We start from the raw sequence: 17992 nt of genomic DNA, 5'->3' as shown, positions 1-17992 counted from the left end.
GGGACGGTGACGGGGCGGTGTAGAGGATGGTGGGCCGGGGACGGTGCAGTGACGGGGACAGATTTTTTCCCCGTTTCATTCTCTAGTCTCAAACACGCGGCCCGGGGGCCACATGCGGCCCACCAGGTACTATTTTGAAGCCCTCGGTATGTTTATCATAATCACAAAAGTAAAATAATACAATTTCTTAATCATATGTCTCTTTAGCTATAAACTACAATATTATTATTAAGACTTAGCCAAAAGCAAAGATTTATAAACTATAAAGAGTTTTACCTCATGCAAAATTGTCATTTCTTTAATAAGGCATTAACTATTTTTTCTGAGGCCCTCCAAGTACCTACAAATCCAAAATGTGGCCCTGCAAAGGGTTTGAGACCACTGCTCTATTGTATACAGATCTTATGCATATTTGTTGAGGGAATCCTGAAGATCTGATTGGGTTGCAACTCCAGTCTAGAGGACTGAGGTTGCCCATCCCTGAGCTAGAAAAGCCCCTACTATTAGTCAGCCTGTAAATCAGGTGACTTGTGATCAGCTTAGGATATCTACAATAACTATGCATTTAATAAATTTGCATATTATTCCATCCAATCATGCCTATTTGTTGTGGGGTTTTGTTATATACATTATGTATTTCTGCTTAGAAGTTCATTAAATTTGATATACTGCCTAAAACAATCTTAAAACTCTAACTGGCCATAGGGTGACTACAACTAGAATGGGAAGTCTAGGGCCCACTGCCCTCCAGGTGTAGCCACTTGCTCATGTTATAGCCAGGTTGGTCAACAGCAGCTTAATGGTTGATGATGGTCCTTTGGAATTTTTTTATTATTATTATTTTGATGATGTGGTGAAGAAAACCCCCCTAAGGATAAATAGAGGCTCCAAGTGCTGAGTCGAGAGCAGAGGATCTGCAATTTGTTCCATTTTCTATCCTGTTCTCCCAGGTCTACAGAGATGAATGCATGCTGCCAGCAGCCTCTGGAGGGGAAAAGGAATACATCTCATTTACCACTATTAAATAACTATAACACCTCCAAAGCGCTCATTTATTTGATCATATGTTGACATTGAACTGGTTGCTCGGTTTGCATTTCAAGGTGGTGCAGGTGCGGCTTCCCGTCGCGGGGTGGCGCTGTGGCCCCTTCAGCGGCGACGGCGCTTCGCGCGCTGCTCAGTCTCCCGGAAGCGGTGCGAGCGCGCGCGGACCATGGCCGGCGGGGCGGAGGTGATGCTGCCCGCCGCCCGCAGTCTCTCCCGCTTCCGCGGCGCTTTGCTGGGGGCGCTGCTCGGTGACTGCCTGGGGGCCGAGTTCGAGGGGCGCAGCCCGGTGGCCGCGGCCAGGGTCGTCCGCTTCCTTAAGTGCGTGGAGGAGGAGGCGCCGCGCGAGCCGGGTGAGGAGGAGGAGGAGGAGGAGGAGGAGGCCGAGGGCGGGGCGGGGCGGGGGGAGGAGGAGGAAGCGAGCGAGCGCGCAGGCGCAGTTCCGGGGTCACTCACGCGCCTCTGTCTCTTTCCCTCTCGCGCAGGATTTCTGTCTTACACGGACGACACGGCCATGACGCGGGGGCTAGTGCGTTCCCTGCTCGCTACGGACGCGTTCGACGAAGCGGACGTGGCCAAGAGGTCAGAGGTGAAGGGGCGGGCCCCGATGAAGAGGCTGCGTGAGATCGATTTGCATACAATGGAAGGCAGTGCATGCAAATAGAGCTCAAGTTTTTATAATATGATTTGATGTACTAATAATTGGGAGAAGGGGGAGGGGATGAGTGTTTTCTTTACTATTTGTGTGAGATTGGTGCATTTTATGTAATCTTTTTATGTTATATTATTTGTAATGCGCTGTCAAAGTTTGAAAATTAATAAAGATTTACAAAAAAAAAAAAAGATACTCTGAGCATCCAAAAGTACTTTTCCAAAAGAGTTATGAGCCTCCCAAACCGAGCAAATGAAATAAAGGCTGAAATGAATGAAGATAGATAAACTAAGCTTTAACAACAGCTATATAAGCGAAGTTTTCAAAATATTTATTAAATCTGTATGAAATGAAAATGAACTGATTAAACACTAAGCACTTTGTACATAACAATAAAAACTGTAGCAGTATAGCACAATGCACTTTTAAAGGATTTAAAACAAAGAAAAACGGCTAAAAATTAGAAAGAGCCGATGAGGAAATAACCACATAAAGCTGTGGAGATGCTGTGGAGTGGTGGGACTGAGGCTCATAATTCTTTTGAAAAGTAATCTAATAGAACTTTTGGATGCTCAGAGTATCTAAAATATAAAAACTAGGGTTTAGACTCTGAGCAGAAGATTACCATAAATCATATTCTTTTGGAGATTGTAAATAGAGCTCATGCATATTCAGTGGGGAAATCCTGAAAACCTGACTGGATCGTGGCCTGATTTCCACGCAAACAAACAAAAACGAGAAGCTCAGAACAAATCTGCAAAAAAAAAACAACAAACCCCAGCAAACACAAATGTGACAAGAAGGGAAAAGCCTCAGACAATCAGCAGGTGAAAAGTCTGCAGTTGATAAAATCCCAAACCTTCTAGCTTTCTTCATTTGCATGACCGGTGGCGTGGCCTGCGGAGGGCAAGTCCTACTAGCCACCTGCAGACATCTCCTGGCTGCGCTTCGGCCACTAATGTCAGCTCTCTTCATCATGTGCCAGCATTAGCAACCAAAGCTCAGCTGCTGCAGGCAGGACTCTGACAGGAGACGTCCTTGGCATCCCCATTTGCAAAGGTAGAGAGGAGGAGCTTAATGGTTAGTGCAGTGGGCCCGAGAACTAAGTTCAGTGCCCATTCGAGCTCTTTGTGACCCTGGGCAAGTCACCTAACCCTCCATTGCCCTAAGTACAAGACTTTGGGCCCCTTTTACAAAGTCACAGTAGCCTTGCTGCCATGGTAAATGTTTCAGAGTCCATTCTATTCCCATGGGCTTCGGTGCACTTTCCATGGCAGCACTGCTTCCATGACTTTGTAAAGGGGGACCTTAGATTGTGAGCCTTCTAGGGACAGAAAACGTACCTGCTTTGATTGTACCCACAGAAAGGTGGTATATCAAATCCATGACTATTAATATCAGGAACCTCCCCCAGTCTATCTTTGGGAACCCCTCAAGATGGATTTCTTGCTATTTTTGTGCATATTCATATTCCCAAAAAAGAATTCATAGATCAAGCTTCACCTTATTCAAAAATATATAATTACATAGCTTGATCAAGCTCAGAAGTTTGTTTGTGAAGCCCAGAATAAAAACATTCGTAAAACCCAAGTGAGGTGCAGCAAAGTGCACATTGGCACAGGAAGTTTCTGTGAGTTTTCATAAAAGTTGGAACACTGGGTCTCCAAAAGGCAGATGAAATTTAATGTGAACAAATGCAAAGTGATGCGCAAGCTTTAGCTGGGCCATTTCCTTTAGTTAGTTAACTAACTTGACTTTTCCTGCTGTTGTGGTTAGTATATTTTGATCTGTGGCTTCTTCAAAGTTTACTGGGTGGCTTGTGAGTGGTACATGCGATGGGCAAGAAGTGCAGAGAGAGACAAAGAAAGTTTAATGCAGATGCCAACGGCAGCAAAAGAATTTGGGCCCAATATTGAAAAAAAGATTGAACTCCTAAATTTGTGACCTATCTTCAGCCAAATTTAAGAGCCTGAGTTTCCTGCGGAAAATTTAATTTCAATTTAGGGATTTAAAAGTTATGCTTATGAATCTAGGACTGCCGTTTCTTTGCCTAGTATGAGCCTAATTATGAGTCTAGTGCTAAAAATTATTGCTAAGCTCCTAATTAGTACTATTAATTATTTCTAAAACACTATGCAGTGCTGTCTAGAGTCACGAAGAAGACAGTCCCTGCTCGAAGGAGCTTACAATCTAAACAGATAAACATACCATGGATATACTGAGGGGAATGGTAACTAGCCCCTTAAATCTGTCCCTGTTGTTATCCATTTCCCATGCTCCTAAACTTTGGATTTTAGTGAAATTTTGAGTATAAATGTAGGCATTTGGTCTTTGTAAATTTTTAGAGCCCAGTTTAAGAGCCTAAATCTTTTGAATATTGGGTCCCTTCTGCTCACTTGTAAGAATCTCAGGAAATGTGCAAGTGCTTGATATCGGAACAATGCGATGAAGCAGCTTCACACTGCCAATACACTTGCAATCCAGATCTACCGCTGCTCAGCATTGAAATGACAGGCTTCTAATGATTATTGATGTCAAAATTTTGTTGGAAAAGAATCTTGAATTTTAATGCTTTTTTTTTTTTTTAAACTTGCCACTAAAGATTTGCTGAGGACTATGAAAAAGACCCAGACAGGGGGTATGGCATGGGAGTCATCTCTGTCTTTAAAAAGCTTCTTAGCACTGAGTGCAGTGATGTTTTCCAGCCAGCAAGAGAGCAGTTTGACGGCAAAGGTTCCTACGGAAATGGAGCAGCCATGAGGGCTGTGGGGATTCCACTGGCCTATCCTCACGTTGCTGATCTGAAAAAGGTCATTTCTTAAAAGGATATTTAAATAGGAGCAGATTCAGAATTAAAATTGCAAGTCTTTTTCTTTCAGCTGTGGAAGATTACCCTCTCTTCTTATTTCATTTCTTGACAGGTCACAGAGATCAGTGCCAAACTGACCCACACCTGCTCACTGGGTTATAATGGTGCAATTCTTCAAGCTCTTGCTGTACACTATGCCCTAGAAGGGCAGCTGGATCGGGATAAATACCTGGATCAGCTCATTGGCCACATGAAAGAGGTGGAAGGAAATGAGAAATCTCTTGCAGATGCTAAACAGTAAGTAGCAAAAGGATGAGTGAAGCAGAAACTCTCAAACCCCCCCCCCCCCACCCTTGACTGTATACTTTAAGGACTTACTTGCAGCCTTAATGAATAGTGGGCAAACACAGTAATCCTCATTGCATTTACCGGTACTCTGTAGCCCTTGAATGTCTCTTCTCATTCATCTCCCCCCTCCCCCACGTTCCCTCCCCGTGAACTCCATTCATCGGATAAGTCCCTCTTATCTGTTTCCTTTACCTCCACTGCCAATTCCAGACTCTGTTCCTTCTTTCTTGCCGCGCTGAATACCTGGAACAGGCTGCCAGAGTCGATATGTCATGCTCCGTCTCTAGAAGTATTCAAATCCAAAGTAAAAGCCCACTTCTTTGAAGCTGCGTTCAACTCTTAACTCCCACTCGCTGTTAGATGCCTGTACCCATTGTATCATTCCTTCTACCAGAAACTCCACAACCCTGAGAAGCCCTGTCTGTCCAAATTAGATTGAAAGCTCAATTGAATAGGACTGTCTGTTGAATATTAAATGCACAGTGCTGCATACGACTTTCAGTTGCTATAGAAATTACAAATAGTAGTAGTTTTCCCCTAAACTACTCCTTATGTACTTCTAATATCATGACAATTCAGATATAATCCTTAGCAATTTAAAGAAATATACTAACTATTCCCAACACACTTCTAATGTCCTGACAATTCATATGCAATCTGCCTTGAACCGCAAGGTAATGGCGAAATAGAAATCACTAATGTAATGTAAATAAGTTTGCCAACATAAGAACATAAGAAGTTGCCTCCACTGGGTCAGACCAGAGGTCCATCGCGCCCAGCGGTCCGCTCCCGCGGTGGCCCATCAGGTCTATGACCTGTGAAGTGGTTCCTGACTATTTCTATAACCTACTTCTGCTTCTATCTGTACCCCTTAATCCCCTTTTTGATTTGCAAGGTCAAATATCAATGCTGCAGTACCAAACACTGGTGAGGTAGTTAATGACATCATACATACATTGGGTGAATTCCAATCACGAATGCTGTGTGATGTCACTGGCAGCCCCAGAGTCTGTTATAAACTCCCTCTTTGCAAGATAAGTTCACCGTGGTCATTTCATGGGAAGCCGTAAATAAACTTGTGCTAGTGTTCCAAAAGATAGGAAATCCTGTGTATCTACACTGAAATCAGACAGTGGGTTTTTGGGGGTTTTTTTCCCCATTGTTCAAGTTCAAGTTTCAAGTTTCAAGTTTCAAGTTTTTTATTTATTCTTGATTAATCGCTTTCTCTAATTCAAAGCGATGTACAAATCCAAATTTAGTTAAAAGAGAGTAAACAGACAGACAAACCAGACTACAGGGATTTACAATTCTTACATAGGTTAAAACTTATTAAACAACATTAGGTAAAAATAGGGTTAAGAAATACATTCGTTATATAAAAGATTAAACATTGTATTGTTGTCCACGTTTTAAGGCGAAATGGAAAAGGTCTTTTTTCCTGTACATTCCTTTTCTCCCTTGAACAGAGAAGATTGAGAGTGGACATGATCGAAACATTCAAGGTATTGAAGGGAATAGACTTAGTAGATAAGGACAGGTTGTTCACCCTCTCCAAGGTAGAGAGAACGAGAGGGCACTCTCTAAAGTTGAAAGGGGATAGATTCCATACAAATGTAAGGAAGTTCTTCTTCACCCAGAGAGTGGTAGAAAACTGGAACGCTCTTCCGGAGTCTGTCATAGGGGAAAACACCTCCAGGGATTCAAGACAGTTAGACAAGTTTCAAGTTTATTAAGTATTTGATTAATCGCTTACTCAAATATCTAAGCGACGAACAAATCATTCAATTTACAGATAATACAGGGGTGATAAAGACAGATGAACACTAAACAAAACATATTAAATTAACGACTAACAGAATAAACAAAGAAGGAAAACAAAGGGAAAGGCAGGGTAATGAAATACAATAATAATGATAGAAAGAAGGACGATTATGGTAAAAAACAATAGGAGGGAAATAAAAGAAGTAGCCTTATTAAAATAAGCAAAAATAGGCTGGGACTCCTAAATATCATAAGCGTCTTTGAAAAGAAGACAAGTTCCTGCTGAACAAGGACGTACGCTGGTAGGGCTAGTCTCAGTTAGGATGCTGGTCTTTGACCAGAGGGCCGCCACGTGAGCGGACTGCTGGGCATGATGGACCACTGGTCTGACCCAGCAGCGGCAATTCTTATGATGAAATCTTAATAGAACATTATTATTTTATTTAGGAGTGAATGTGAACTTGTATGCTTGCTGTTTGTGGTGGTTAGGTCTATTCTGTTTAACAATGGAGTTCTTTTTATTTGATTGTATTTTGTAAACCGCATGGATCAGTGAAATGAACGAGCGGTATAGCAAGATTAATAAATCATAATGGCCCCATGGATTGCATTGTTCATGGTGGAGGCATTGTGAAAGTTCTTGGGAACCTCGATCTGGGACCCTACACGACTGCAAGCTTTATTCTGATCCCCCCATGACATATTTGAAGGCTGTCTTGTCTTGTAGTACAAGTACCCCTCGAACCCTAGATGGGAAGTGATTTCCCTTGGTCTTTTGTGCAGGTGTTAAATGCTGAGGAAGCTGCTGAAATTAAAGGTTCTGTCATCGTCATTGAAACAGCCTCATTTAAGGAGGGTTTTGGCCCGGCAAGATCCCCTTTCTCTAGTATGTTGGGGAGAAATCTGGTTTCCTGTGGGGACACGTTAAAGCTCTTTTGGGGGGTTTTCAGCTTTATTTTGTGGTGACACGACATATGAGGGCAAGGCAGATGTCACAATTTGGGGAAACATTGAGGAGGGCATCCTAGGTGCAAAACCTCCAAGAATGATTTGACGTGAATATAAAAAGTGCAAAGTAGGAAGACTTTACCCGCCTGTTGCCCTTTCTGGTTTTTGTTTTGTCTTTGAATAATTTTATGCTTCCTGGAGAGATTATTACCCCCCTTATACATGCTAGGACCATGTTAATGGTTACCAGGGCTGTGGAGTCGGTAGATAAATGTTCCGACTCCGACTCCTCAGTTTTTTGTACTTCTGACTCCGACACCAGGTACCCGAAATTTCCTCCGACTCCACAACACTGGTTAATTTTCAGATCGTTAAAATGGAATGTCAAGTTGAGAGAAATGAGCATTTTCGACACCACCTTCTTTTTGCTTTTAATCAAGGTTCTAAGGCCGCAGAAGCTGCTCGCAACATTTGTGCTGTGTATATAGTGGGTGCTATAGCTGAAAGAATCGCTCGTGATTGGTATGCCAAGTTCAAAAATGGAGTCGGTAGATAAATGTTCCGACTCCGACTCCTCAGTTTTTTGTACTTCAGACTCCGACTCCAGGTACCCGAAATTTCCTCCGACTCCGACTCCTCGACTCCACAGCCCTGATGGTTACATAGTTTATCTACTGGAAAAAGATTTCATTCTTAAAACCTACTTTTGGCCCCAAAAGGATTATTTATTTTGTGTCCCTTTATATTTATTTATTTAGCCCGTCCTCCCAAAAGAGCCCAGAATGGTTTACACAGTGTGGTCAAAGACAATGCAGACAAGAAGTATTTGGAAAGCGAGTGGTACAATAACCAAGTTATAGTAGATATAAGCATCTGAGATACACTCATTAACAATACATGCTTTGGTGTGGAATAGAGAATGACACGCGGGGACAAATTTTTCCCTGTCCCCGCGGGAACTCATTTTGCCGTCCCATCAAGTTCTTTTACTGTTCCTGCCCCATTCCTGCAAACTCCATCCTCATCTGCACAAGCCTCAAACACTTGCCACAAGGTGGTATAAATTAATATCTGAATTTGTAAATAAAAAACCAAAACATGGTCTTAGGGATATTTGAAGCATTGAGATTAAGCACCAGATTACTGCATCTCAATGGCCACAACTTTGGTCTTGGAGATTAAGATGTACAGTGTCGGCATCTATGAGACAAACATGTTTTTTTCTTTTGCATAGAGCTTTTTGGATCCCTGTTCGCTTACAAAAATTAGATAGCTCTAGGTCTAATAGATGTTGGCACTGTCATCTTGAGGCTGGGACATTAGATCATTTATTATTCTATTGTCCATTCATATCATTATTTTGGAATTCAATTTGGCCTCAAATAAATAGGATGATGGAAAATCCAGTAGCCTTGACTTATGATACTATCTTATTCGGCACAGCAATGAGAGCAAAGAGTAAAATTTCTTCAAACAATAACAAACTTTTATTTATATTGACTGGGTAGCAGTACAACAAATTACATATAACTGCAAAAATTATGATAGGTTAAACTATAACTTCTGGTGGAATTCCGTATGCCATATATATTAAATGGAGCGTGCATTAGCAACACAGAGGTTATTTTGGCAAGTTTCAGAAGATCTGGGGACCATTAGCAGATTTCTGTAATGAATGAAATCATTTTCCCATAATAAAAATCTTATTAAGAAGGGAGGGGGGTGGGTTTCATTTTATTTAATTTATCTCATAAAATATTTGTCATTATTTTTATTATAATTGTTATGTGTATTGGGAGGGGAGGGAAAGGAGGGTTTTAAATTTTAATAACTATTATACATATTAGGTAATATATATATTTCAGTTATTATTGTTCATAAATACAGAATAATATATTGTATTTACAGTGGTACATGAAAGGAATTCAAGTGTATGTTTTATGAGATCGTTTTAAATTTCTATGTTACACTTGTGGATGTATGAAAATGAATAAAAAATTTAAAACATAAAAAAGCCTCAAACACTTCAAAATCATAAGTATTTGAGGCTTGTGCGGTTAATGCAGAGCTTATAAAATGGGACAGGAACAGCGACCAAACTTACGGGGAAGGGGAAATTGATATCCTGCGGGAAAGGGGAAAAATTTGTCCCCGTGTCATTCTCTAGTGTGGAACTTAGACAAATGGCCTAGTTGGTGAGTCTATTTGAGTTCTTTAAGGCTTGGGCTTGTCATGAACACCAAACACAGATTTTCAGGAAACTATTTCTACTGCCTTGTCTTTTATCCTACCAAGTGTCACGTGGTCTAGAAAGGTATATCCCACCTGTTCTTTGAAGCTGAATACTGTCTTGCATGTGGTTAAAGGAGGATTATTTCCTCTGTCTCATGAAAAAGGGCATTCAGAACTGGTCCAAAGGTGTTGGGTCCCCAGTGCCCCTCCTCAAACAATTTGAAACTCACCCATTTCCAGGCGATCCCGTAAAAATGCATAATTGGACACCACACTTGCAAATGGGTTGTTTGAAAAGCAAAAAAACAAGAAAAAAGGTGAGGATGTCTTAACAACCAAAACGAGTCTTTATTAGAAACAGTAGGTCCCAACAAGGATCCCAGTTTCGGCATTTAAAAACACCTTCTTCAGGGGACGCTTCGATAAAAACAATGCCGGTACTCAACAAGACTGCTGGAGCAGAAAAACAAGCTTTCACGGTGTCAAGCGCAGCTCGTTTTTCTGCTCCAGCACTCTTATTGCGTACCGGCATCGTTTTATAAACGCTGAAACTGGGATCCTTGTTGGGACCTACTGTTTCTAATAAAGACTCGTTTTGGTTGTTAAGACATCCTCCTTGCCTTTTTTTCTTGTTTTTTGCTTGTATCCCAAGGTGAGGAACTCTTCTGTTTGCTTGTTTGAAAAGTACCCACTTCCCTCTGGGTAAAAGTACGCGTTGATGACTTTTCATCTGTGTAGAGCTGTCAGCTTCTATTGTTGCCTCTTTTGCCTAATGGTTAAGCCCACCCCGTGGATATTGCATCTATTTGCTGTTTATATTTATGGAGTTTTCCAGAAAGCTAATTTGCTTCCTTTACTTTCTTGACCAGATTGGATTTATTGGCGTTTCCATTCTCCTGCCGTCTCCAGAAGATCAAAGAGTTTCTACAGAGGGGCCAGGTCTCCAAGCAGGATGTGATTTCTGAGTTAGGTGAGAACCGCTTACGAGTTCCCTTGATGGCATTCCTCTTGTTTCAGCTTCACCTCTTGTTCTCCACGTGTGATCGGCTGAGCCGTTCAGTGATTTGAAGAGAGTCATGAATTGATGTATTGGGAAGCCCTCCTTGCTCTGGCTTTCTTATGAATGGCCTGAGGCATTATATATGCTATGCTATATTGAGGTCCACGGTCTTTGTCTCGGCATACCGTCCCCCCAAATCAATTGGGATTTTTTTTTTTTATCTTTATTCATTTTAAACCTTAAAATAAGTGCAACATATTATACAGACAATTTACATTTTAACAGCACTTAAATTCAATCAAATTATATTTCCTAACAAATACATGTATCCTCCCCCCCTTCTATATATCCAACAATTGCACTTCTCCATAATTAAATTAAAAGTATTTCCCCACTCTGGACGTGTATGTTCAAAGGGCAAATTCAACAATCACTCCTTACAGAATTTTGTCAATGGCTCCCAAACATCCTTAAATTTCCTATAATGTCCCTGCTGTATGGCAATCATACGTTCCATTTTAAAAATGTGGCATAAAGATTCCCACCAGAAATTATAATTTAACCGATCCCAGTTTTTCCAGTTCTTCAAAACGAGTTGTATGGCAACTCCAGTCATGATAAAGAGAAGTTTGTTGTTATGGGAGGATATTGGGCTTTTAGCCCTCATTAACGTGCCAATAGCATGGTATCGTACGTCAATGCCACTAGATTTTCCAAAATTTAAGTATCAAGGGACAATAGAACAGCAGATGGTCCAGTGTCCCTACATTGAATTTTGTGTACGTGACGCATGCATCCCATATGGAAATGGGTCTTCGTGTGTAACGCTGAAAGACTGGGCCCACTTTCCTACCGTCTGTGTGCTAATGCTCCTGGGACATGGTTTGGGTGCTACTGCAATGCAGGCAAATAACTAACACGATTAGTGATCATTTCTAAAGCTCTACTAGACGTACACAGCACTGTACACATTATGTGCAGGTACTTTCTCTGTCCTTAGTGGGCTCACAAGCGAATTATGTTTTGCACCTGGGACAATGGAGGGTCACAAGGAGCTGCAGTGGGGATTGAGCCCAGTTCCCCACTAACTATGAGGCTACAGAGAGTACACAAACGCGTTCACAGTCGGTGTAAATTTGTGCAGGACTGGGGGGTCATTGTATGATGCTATTTTCAAAGCACACATCAGCATCATTTTGGACTTTACACTTAGCTGCCCTGCTGCAACATTAGCCCCATAAAGCTTCATATTAATGGCGGTACTGTCTCTTACGCCGTTTAGTGTGAGGCGATCATTATTGTGTGCTACTGTTGTTTTCATTCCAACAGCTGACTTCTTGCTTCCTTTCTGATCCTGGAAACTCTTAGGGTTCCAAGCACGTGTCATCAGTTGCTTTTTACAGCCTGGACTTGGTGTCTCTGCCCTGTGGCCAGCGGACCTAAGACTGTTCCAGCCACCTTGTTCCACTTGGTTACTTGGCTCCTTGTGAGGAAATGGTTTTGAGCTGAGATTGAACAGATGCAGCTGTGATACGCTTAAGCATTGAGCTCTAAATTTGGACGTGTGGTTCTCAAGATCGCCTCATCCCACGGCAGGGAAAATTTTAACAGGGGACCCTTTTATGTGACTCTTTCAGTGTCTTCTGCTTCACTGCTCTGCGCTTTCCCCAGAAGCATTGCTGGACCCTGAAGCTTAGAGTAACCACTCTTCTTTTTTTTGCAGGAAATGGAATTGCTGCCTTGCAGTCTGTCCCCACCGCTATTTACTCATTCCTGCACTGCATGGAGCTTGATTCTGACATCCCAGCCCATTACAACAACCTGCAGAGAACCATTATTTACTGCATCTCTCTTGGAGGTGACACAGACACTATTGCCACCATGGCCGGGGCAATTGCAGGTGCTTACTATGGTGAGGAGCAAATCCCGTTTAACTGGAAGCAGAGCTGTGAGGACTTCACTGAAACAGAGGTGGCGGCAGAGGGCCTATATAAATTGTACTGTAAACGACTTGAGAGCACATCAGAGGCTGTGTAATACACGAGTCATACAGCCGTCCTACTACAGGGTCTACAGAGGGGTTCTCCCCCCCCTCTCAGAAGTACATCCAAAGGTTTTGAGCAGCAGAAGGTCAGTCTTAGCGCTGCTTCCTTTATTTTGTTACATATGCCATAGATATGTTCCATTGGAGGAGCCTGGCTCAGTATAGCACAACCTAGTGGCTGATCCTATATAGACCGTAATCGTGCTCTGTGTTCTGTGGTTAGTGAGACTTTGGGCCGTGGGGCAGTGCTGGTCCTGATCAGGGTGTTGTTACCACTGGAGTTTTGGGAGGGGGGTAGGGTGACCAGGTTTCCTGGATGGATGCTATGCAGATGATTGCAGTCTTTAAAGTATTTCCTGTAGCTTCATGATGGATGAAACCCAATTAACTGGAGCTAGAGGCCTGGTATTCAGTCTGGTTTTAATGATGCTCCTAGTGAATTTGGCCGGATTTAAGTAGAGTAACATATTCTGGGCCGATTCCTCTCTTGAAAGACTGACTGAACCTCTCCTGAAAAAATATATATTTGCTGCCCTTTCAAAGCACTCTGTGGTGTACCTTTAAAATAAAAATGGCTTTTACTAAGGTTGCGTTTTCCTTGTGTTCTTCTATTTTTAGGGTGACGGGTCAAAAGCGCGCGAGGACAAAGGCGCGCGGACAACTGAGCGCAGGGCTTAATCGCGCTGAAGAAAACCCGTATTTTAAAGGGCTCTGACGGGGGTGTGTGGGGGGAACCCCCCACTCTACTTAATAGGGATCGCGCTGCCTCACACTGCCATGTTGGGGGGTTGTGGGGGGTGTAATCCCCCCACATTATACTGAAAACTTAACTTTTTCCCTAAAAAACAGGGAAAAAGTTAAGTTTCCAGTATAATGAGGGGGGTTACAACCCCTAAGCCCCCCCACAACGCCAGCGCGATCTCTACTAAGTAAAGTGGGGGGGGGGGTTCCTCACCAACACCCCCCGTCAGAGCCCTTTAAAATAAGGTTTTTCTTTGGCGCGATGAAGTCCTGCACTCGGTTGTCGGCGTGCCTTTGTCCTCGCGCGCTTTAGACTATGAACCATTTTTTAGAGGACTGAGCCAGTTTTTAAAAGCCCAGTTCTGGTCTCTACAGTAATTAAACTCTGCATTCACAAAGCATTTTAGCCCTGCCACCTGCATTTGCTTCCATGCTGAGGAATTAGAAAGCTAGTGAAGCACATCTAGCTTTCTACATGTGAAAGCCTTCCTGTCCCCTCCCCCCGGAATAAAATCTTGTTTAGTTAAAAAAAAACAAATCCCAAAACAACCCTCCAATTCAGGAATATTTCCTGCCTCCATCTGCACTGAGGACATCAAATAAAAGTAGCTAAATAGATCCCAGGGTAGCCAAACTTTTTCGAAAAGAATATTCAGTTTAAGCGAAGTCGGCTACAAAGGAGTTTCCATCTCAAGCCTAGTTCCAGATTGAAAAAGAATGTGATACTGGAACGGTAGAGTGGCTGTATCCTGTGGGCCAGATTCTCAAAAATTGGCACTGTCGCAGGCGTTCTTGTAGTGATTTCAAAAACGAGTTATTCTCAAAAAATCGCTCATGGAAATGAGGTCGGCAAATGAGTAGCGAAGATTTGCTAAATTTGCATGTGCCCATCGCTGGTGATAGTGATGGGCACATGCGCAGAATAAAAACAAAACAAAAATCGAGCCACAAGTATCCCTCCCCCCCCCGGGGCATTAGGAGAGATGCCCACTCTCCCGTCGCCAACTGACACACCCCTCCGGCAGTGGGAGAGATGCCCAATCTCTCCTGCCGTCAACCGGCACAATCCCCAACCCTCCTCAGCAGTGGGAGAGATGCCCATGCTCTCCAGCTACCATGCTACCGCCCCTTGCCTCCAAGGACCTCCGCTCTTTCCCCCTTACCTTTCTCTGAATGCCTACTTCCTCCAGCCAGTTGGCCTGCCTCTTCAAAATCGGGCATCTCTCCCACTGCCGGAGGGATGTGTCAGCGGCGGGAAAGAGTGGACATCTCTCCCGCTGCTGGGGGTCTGTGCCAGTTGGCAGCAGGAGAGTGGGCATCTCTCCCGCTGCTGATGGGGGCTATAATGCACGCTTTCAAGAAGTGTGCTTTTACTACTCCCACTTAAAAACCCTAATTTTTATTTTTTGTCATTAGTCACAGCCAAAATACACACTTTTAACAGTGCCGGCACCTCCGGACCAGTCGCTGATTTTTGTCCCTAAAAGCCGATGCTGCTCTTGAAGAATGGCTCGGCGATGTTTAAGAATCCACCGGAGTGCTCGTTTGAATACTGAAAAGCCCATTTGCATGGCAGTGTCGAAGACTGCTAGAAAGCTCGCAAAAGATCTCCATAAGCTGTTTCGATAATGCACTGCTAAAATGCATGCAGTGATATTTTCATTCTCAAGGGACCCTCGGCCACAAGAGGGCACCCGCTCAAACTCAGGGGCGGAAAATTTCATGGCGACACCAGAAAGTATTTCTTCACAGAGAGAGTGGTTGATCATTGGAACAAGCTTCCAGTGCAGGTGATCGAGGCAGACAGCGTGCCAGACTTTAAGAATAAATGGGATACCCATGTGGGATCCCTACGAGGGTCAAGATAAGGAAATTGGGTCATTAGGGCATAGACAGGGGGTAGGTAAGCAGAGTGGGCAGACTTGATGGGCTGTAGCCCTTTTCTGCCGTCATCTTCTATGTTTCTATGATGGGTCATTTGGCCTTTATCTGCCATCATGTTTCTATGTTTCTATAATCAGAAAGTTCTATGACATCACAATGCAGGTGTAAAGAGCCTTAGCCTATAGGAAGAGGAGATGCAAATGTTAAGAGCCTTAGCCAATAGGGAGAGGAGGAGAGAGTGGCTGCTGCAGACACCAGAAAGTATTTCTTCACAGAGAGAGTGGTTGATCATTGGAACAAGCTTCCAGTGCAGGTGATCGAGGCAGACAGCGTGCCAGACTTTAAGAATAAATGGGATACCCATGTGGGATCCCTACGAGGGTCAAGATAAGAAAATTGGGTCATTAGGGCATAGACAGGGGGTGGGTAAGCAGAGTGGGCAGACTTGATGGACTGTAGCCCTTTTCTGCCGTCATCTTCTATGTTTCTATGTTTAATCTGGCTGGAACTGGTTTAGCGTCTGCATTAAATGCCGATTTTTGTTTTGAGAATCTAGACCTGTTTCTTTTGTGAGTTCCAAGGTATCGGTCCTGCTCTTTCACACACTCTGATCGTAGCTAAGTTACTTTACTTCCCTGTACTTCAGTTTATCCAACTGCCATAAATGCAAAATGCTTTCTAGTTTCTACTTGGAGAAAGAAAAAATCTATAGAGCTGTGACTGAATTTACGTAGTAACATAGTAGATGACTGCAGATAAAAAAGCCCTATCCAGTCTGCCCACCAACATAAACTAATAGCATACAAATTTGTTCATCTCGACCCCCATGGCACAGTTGTATTGGGCAGAAGGGAGACCTTGGTACATTACATTAAATTAGGGACTTCTATTCCGCCTATACCTTGCAGTTCAAGGCGGATTACAAAAGAGCTAACTGGACATTTCCAGTGAAGTTACAACAGTTTTGGGTTTTTTCTTTTTTTTGGTTACAAGGGAGGAGAGGTACCTGGATTAATTCTGGAAGAACTTGCAAATTGGATGGTACTCATCAAACTCTGAGGTGTGGATCTATATACGAGGTCTGACAATTAAGTTCACAAACTCATCTTGGAAAAATTGCTACATACCTCATTGCTGACTATCTTTATGGTCACCTTTGAAGTACTCCCCTTGGGAAGCTATGCACTGATACCAGCCCTTAGTCCACCCTTCAAAGCAATTTTGGAACTTTTTCTGGAATGCCCTTCAGCACTGTCATTGTATTACCCTTGATGTCCTGAATGTCATTTCCTTTATCTTTGGGTAAAGAAAAAAGTCATTGGGAGCCAGATCATGTGAGTAGGGAGGGTGTTCCAAGACAGTTATTTGTTTTCTGGCTATAAACTCCCTCACAGACAGTGCCATGTGAGCTGGTGCATTGACGTGATGCAAGAGCCATGAGTTGCAAAAAGTTCAGGTCCTTTTCGTCTAACTTTATCAAGCAGCTTTTTTCTGCACTTCCAAATAGTAAACTTGGTTAACTGCTTGTCCAGTTGGTACAAATTTATGATGAACAGTCCCTCTGATAACAAAAAAGGTTAGCAGCATCGGTTTTGACTTTTGATTTGGTCTTGGAGAATTGGTTGACTTCCATTGTGCACTTTGACACTTTCTTTAAGGGTCGTATTGGTACATCATCAGTGATAACATGTCCCAAAACATCGTCTTGCCTCTAAAAGGCCTTGGCAAACCTCAATTCTCCTTTGCTTTGGAACCGTTTTTGCGCACATCTTTCTTATGCCAAGATTTTCAGTTAAGATTTTCCTGTTTCTCTGTCGATGTTTATTTGGTCTGCTATGCTTCTCGCAGTCAGCCAATTTTGACACTCAAGTCAACAAATGTTTTCATGAGTTTTGCTCGTTACTGGCATCCCTGACAGTGACGCTTTCTCTACCCTCTGAAAAACATTTAATCCATTTGTACACTGCTGTTTTCTTCACGGCATTATCCCCATAAACTTGGACTAACACATCCCTGATTTCACTTCCACTCTTGTCAAGTTTAACAAGAAATTTAATGTTTCTTTATCGTCCCTCCAGACCGGCACAGAAACGGATGGGTTTACGCTCCTCTGCCAGCAGGTGGAGACTGAGACACTTAACTTTTCGCTACAGTTCAAGTGGGCTGTGCAGTCCCTATTACAATCAGTCTGTTCTCAGTCTCCTGCAGGTGGAGTGGTAAGCTTGTGCAGTCTGTGCTGAGGTTTGTTAGGGCCTGTTGGATCTGCTCAGTAAATCTTTCTTGTCCCTTTTGCTGTCTGGACAGAGCTTGGGGGACCCTCTCGGGGGTCCTTCCGACCTCGGGGGTGCCACGCTCGGAAGGGTCGAGTCCCTCCTCCCTTCCCCCACCTCCCCAAGTTTTTTTAATTTAGTGGAGCCTCAGCTGTATGCCTGGCCACCTATTAGGCATAGACTACAGTTTAGAGATCCAGTGGGGTCTGCTCTCTTGATGCATTCTACGCCTGCCAAGTTCAACAAGAAATTTAAAGTT

At 43.1% G+C, this 17992-nt stretch overlaps 1 protein-coding gene across 1 annotated transcript; it reads left to right on the top strand.

Annotated features, from left to right (window-relative positions):
* Positions 1-1110: 1110 nt before the first annotated feature.
* On the top strand, positions 1111-13424 carry ADPRS (ADP-ribosylserine hydrolase). The gene is made up of 6 exons (XM_033956998.1): positions 1111-1397; positions 1530-1626; positions 4299-4506; positions 4618-4802; positions 10664-10764; positions 12518-13424. Exons 1-6 carry the CDS (start codon positions 1214-1216, stop codon positions 12829-12831), a joined length of 1089 nt encoding a protein of 362 aa, XP_033812889.1. The 5' UTR covers positions 1111-1213; the 3' UTR covers positions 12832-13424.
* Positions 13425-17992: the final 4568 nt, after the last annotated feature.

Source organism: Geotrypetes seraphini, chromosome 8 (assembly GCF_902459505.1).
Source record: "Geotrypetes seraphini chromosome 8, aGeoSer1.1, whole genome shotgun sequence".
Taxonomy (NCBI): domain Eukaryota; kingdom Metazoa; phylum Chordata; class Amphibia; order Gymnophiona; family Dermophiidae; genus Geotrypetes; species Geotrypetes seraphini.
Note: the sequence above shows the minus strand (reverse complement) of the source record. Positions and strands in the feature narration are given on the sequence as shown.